The sequence below is a fragment of the Macaca fascicularis genome, chromosome 3 (genome assembly GCF_037993035.2).
Source record: "Macaca fascicularis isolate 582-1 chromosome 3, T2T-MFA8v1.1".
Taxonomy (NCBI): domain Eukaryota; kingdom Metazoa; phylum Chordata; class Mammalia; order Primates; family Cercopithecidae; genus Macaca; species Macaca fascicularis.
Window position 1 is genome coordinate 73403232 of NC_088377.1, and position 4843 is coordinate 73408074.

Below are 4843 nucleotides of genomic sequence, written 5' to 3' on the forward strand. Positions count from 1 at the left end.
TACTGTCTCAAAACAACAAAAAAGTAGCAGCTAACATCAACTGAGCTTTTACCAGTTGCCTGTTAATACCATGGTTTAATTTCTTATAACTGTTTCTTATTTCACTTAACCACTCTGTCTTCCGTTACTCCCAGATTTTCACTGTGTTTGTACAGATGACCTTTGTTTAGATTGAATTGTCTCCCCAAGGTATTTGCAGAAGTAAGATTACTGTGAGTCATGGTGAATGGACATTCTCATTACCCTTGATGTAAATTGACAAGGTTTTGGGTGCCTCCCAGCTATAATCTCAGCACTTTGGGAGGCTAAGACGGGAGGATTGCTTGATGCCAAGAGTTGGAGGAGGCAGTTTGGCAGTATGGTGAGACCCTGTCTCTATTATTTTAAAAAATTGTCAAGCTTTACCCTGGCAGGCTTATATACAATTTAAACACCCCTCATAGTATAAGAAAGTGCCCATTTCACTGCATCTTTGCCAGCACAGGGTATTAAAATTTAATGTCATTTTTTGTTTTTTTAAATTGGTAAAAGACCTCATATTACTTTACTTGTCACATTTCTACATCTTTCCTTAGCTTATTAGCTCTATTTCTTTTCTGTCTGTAAATGGTTGTTGTTGTTTTGTTCTTTGAGACAGGGTCTTGCTCTGTCACCCAGGCTTGACTGTAGTGGCATAATCATGACTCACTGCAGCCTTGATCTCCCAGGATCAAACTTCAGCTTCCTGAGTAGCTGAGACTACAAGTGTGCACCACCACTCCCAGCTAATTTTTTTCTTTTTTTGAATAGAGACAGGGTCTCACTGTGTTGTCCAGACCGGTCTCTAGCTCCTGGCCTTAAGCAGTCCTCCTGTGTTAGCTTCTCAAATTGCTGGAATTTTGGGTATGAGCCACCATGCCTGGCCTGGGCTAGTCCTGATTTCTCTAGAGTTCTCTTTACTTTGTGCTAGCCAATCTCTCATTATGCTGTTCCCCTGTTACAATGAATAATTCTCTGGATTAAATTTTACCACTTTAAACTTTTGAGTGGTTTATGTCTCCTGATTGGACTCTGACTAATATGCTCGGAAGGGTCCCAGGAGAGAAACTCACACAGATGGGATTTGGGCATAGGTTTGATTTTCCAAGGGACAGTGCTGAGTTCCTTGCCAATGGGAAATGGGATGCCGGTGATTTCCGGTAAGTGACCTCACAGTGACTCAAGCTACCACTTACTGTTGATTGTGATGAAATGCCAACTGAGGCACATGCCTTGGGAGCTAAGTGGTTGCTGCAGTTGACCACTATGAAGACTGGTGTGGGAAGGGTCCTTTTGGATGCACTTGAGCGGGGGTCCCCAACCCCTGAGCCATGGAGCTGTAAGGAGCCACACAACAGGAGGTGAGTGGTAGTGAGTGAGGGAAGCTTCATCTGTATTTACAGCCACTCCCCTTTGCTCACATTCCCGCCTGAGCTCCACCTTCTCTCAGGTCAGCAGCAGCATTAGATTCTCATAGGAGCACGCACCCTGTTGTGAACCGTGCATGCGAGGCATCTAGGTTTTGCTGTCCCTATGAGAATCTAATGCCTAATGATCTGTCACTTTCTCCCGTCACGCTCAGATGGGACCATCTAGTCGCAGGAAAACAAGCTTAACATGCCCACTGATTCTACATTATGGTGAGTTCCATAATTACTTTCCTATATATCACAATTTAATAATGGAAATAAAGTACCTAATAAATGTAACATACTTGAATCTTTTGGCCCAGGTCTTGCCTCCCGGCAGCCTCTGCAGCCTCTCCAGGCCCCAAACTTTCTCCAGTCGGCCTCTACAGACCAAGCTCATGACTCACAGTGGTCTATTTAGGCCCGTACCCTACCTCACAGCAGTCTCCGCGGATAAGGCTACTGCCTCACAACAGCCTCCACAGGCCCAGCTCCATCGTTACCACGGCCTCTTTAGAGCCAGCTTCTGCCTCCCAGTCTTCTCTCCAGGCCCAGAACTTTCTCAAGTCGACCTCACCAGACCTAGCTCCTGCCTCTCATTGCCCTCCCAAGGGCCAGCATTTGCCTCACGGCCACCTTCCGAGATCCAGCTCCTGTTTTACAGTGGCCTCATGAGGCCCATCTTCTGACTCCCGGCAGCCTGTACAGGCCCAGCTCCTGCCTTACAATGGCCTCTTTAGTCCCAGCTCCTGCCTCTTTGCAGGAGGCCCAAATGTCCTCAACTCCAGGCCACAAAATCCAGGCCCAAAATGTCCACAAGTCGGCCTCTGAAGGCCCTGCTCCTGCCTTTCGTTGGCCTCTCCAGGCCCAGCTGCTGTCCCCAGGTGACCTCTACAGGCTGCGCTTTTACTTCTGGCTGTGCCTGGAGGCCCAACTCCTGCCTCAGAACAACCTCTTTTGGCTCAGCTCCTGCCCAGTTCCTGGTGGCCTTTGAAGGCCCAAAAGTGCCTCAAGTCAAGCTTTCTAGGCCCACCCTCTGCCTCCCAATGGCCTGGACAGGCCCAGCTCCTACGTAACAATGGCCTCTCCAGGCCCAGCTTTTGCCTCACGGACATGTTCTCCAAACAAGCTCCTACCTGCCTCCCGGCCAGCTCGATGGGCCCAGATCCTGCCTCACACTAACCTCGTTAGGCCCAGCTCATGCCTCACTGTGGCCTGTCCAGGCCCAGGTCCTGCCCCCCGACAGGCTGTCCGTGCCCAAAACTTCCTCAAGTCAGCCTCTCCAGTCACAGCTCCTGCCCAACATTGGCCTCTTTAGGCAGGACTCATGCCTTGATGGCCTCTCCAGGCCTCTCCAGGCCCAGCTCCTGCATCCTGGCAGCTTCTCTAGACCAAGAACTTTCTCAGGTCTGCCATTCCAGGCCCAACTCCTGCCTCCCGTCAGCCTCCATAGGCTCAACCTCTGCCTCGCAGGAGACTTTCCTGGCCACCTAGGCCAAGCTCCTGCCTTTCAGCAGCCTCTACAGGCCCAGCTCCTGCCTCTCAATGACCTCTCTAGAGCAAGCTCATGCCTCACAGCGGCCATTCTGGCTCGACTTTTGCCTGTCGGCAGCATCTCCAGGCCCAGAACTTCCTCAAGTGGGCCTCTTCAGGCTCAGCTCTTCCTCCTGACTGCATCTCCAGGCCCGTCTCCTACGTCACAACAACCTCTTTCAGCTCAGCTCTTGCCCAGCTCCTGGCAGCCTTTATGGGCCCAAAGCTTTCTCACATCAGGTTCTCTAGCACAACCTGCCTCCCAGCAGCTTAAATAGGTCCAGCTCCTGCGTGACCATGGCCTCTCCAGGCTCAGCTCTTGCTTAACGGGGTCCGTCCTTGGCCAAGTTCCTGCCTGCCTCCTAGCAGGCTCGAAAGGCCCAGCTCCTGCCCCCGACAGTCTCTCCAGACCAAAATCTTCCTCAAGTCAGCCTCTACAGGCTGGTCTCTTGCCTCACACTGGCCTCTCCAGGCCCAGCTCCTGCATCTTGGCAGCCTCTCCAGGCCCAGCTCTTGCCTCGTGGCAGCTGCCCCAGGCCAAGTTTCTGACTGCCTGCCAGCAGCCTCAACAGGCACAGCTCCTCCCTCACACTGGCCTGTTTAGGTCCAACTCCTGACTGTCAGGCCCTATCCAGGCCCAGTGCCTGCCTTCTGACTGACTCTTGAAGCCCAAAACGTCCTCAAATCAGCCTTTTTAGGCCCACCTTCTGTCTACTGTCGGACTCTACAGGCCAGCCTCTGCCTCACAGTGGACCCTGCAGACCCAGATCATGTCTTACTGTGGCATCCTCAGGTGAAGATCCTGCCCTTTGGCAGCTTCTACAGGGCCATCTCCTGCCTTGCAATGGCCTCTTTAGGCCAAGCGCATGCCCCATGGTGACTTTTCCAGGCACAGATTTTGCTTTTTGCAGCCTGTCCAGGCCCAGAATATCCTGAACTTGGCATCTCTGGGACGAGCTCATTCTCCCGGCTGCACCTACAGGCCCATTTCCTGCCTCAAAACAACTTCCTTTGGCCCAACTCCTGCCGAGCTGCTGGCAGCCTCTGTAGGCCACAGACTTCTTAATGTAAAGCTTTCCAGGCCCACCTTCGGCCTCCCGGCAGCCTCAGCAATCAAACTATTCCCTCATGGCAGCTACAAAAAGCCAAGTTTCTCCCTGCCTCACGGAATCCTCCAAAAACAGCATTTGCCTCACGGCAGCCTCCTCAGGCTACAAATCTGCCTGTCTCCCAGCAGTCTTGACAAGTCCAGCTGATGCCTCACAATGGCCCCTTTAGGCCCAGCTCATGCCAAAAGGTGGACTCTCCAGGCATAGCTCTTGCCTCCTGGCAGCCTCTGCAGGCCCCAATTCTCTAAAAGTTGCCCTCTCCCAACCCAGCTCCTACCTCACGAGGTCAGCCTACAGAGGCCCAAACTCTACCACACAGTGGCCCTTCCAGGCCCACCAGATCATGGCCTCCTCAGGTGAAACTCCGGCCTCACAATGGCCTCTGTAGGCCAAGCTCACATCTCCCGGTGGCCTTTCCTAGCTTAACTTTTGCTTTTTGACGCATACTCCAGGCCCAAAACTTCCTCCATTCAGCCTGTCCAGGCCAAGGTCTTCCTCCCAAAGGCCTCTGCAGTCCCAAATCGTCCTGAAGTCAGCCTCTGCAGGCCCAGGTCCTGCCTCCCAGTGCTGTGTAGGTCAAGCTAATGCCTCACAGCAGACTTTCCAGGCCAAGCGTTTGCTTTTGTGCATCGTCTCCATGCCCTTAAATTACTCCAGTCGGTCTTTCCAGGCCCAGCTCTTCCTCCCAGCAGCCAAATTGTCCTCAATTTGCCCTCTCCAGGACCAACTCCTGTCTTCTGGTGGCTTCTGCAGGCTAAAATTGACCTCACGTCA

At 52.4% G+C, this 4843-nt stretch overlaps 1 protein-coding gene across 1 annotated transcript; it reads left to right on the top strand.

The window, feature by feature from the left end:
* Positions 1-512: 512 nt before the first annotated feature.
* LOC107129027 (uncharacterized) lies at positions 513-2883 on the top strand. The gene is made up of 3 exons (XM_065541199.1): positions 513-2082; positions 2191-2311; positions 2455-2883. The coding sequence occupies exons 1-3, from the start codon at positions 1601-1603 to the stop codon at positions 2743-2745; spliced, it is 894 nt and encodes a 297-aa protein (XP_065397271.1). The 5' UTR covers positions 513-1600; the 3' UTR covers positions 2746-2883.
* The last annotated feature ends 1960 nt before the right edge of the window (positions 2884-4843 follow it).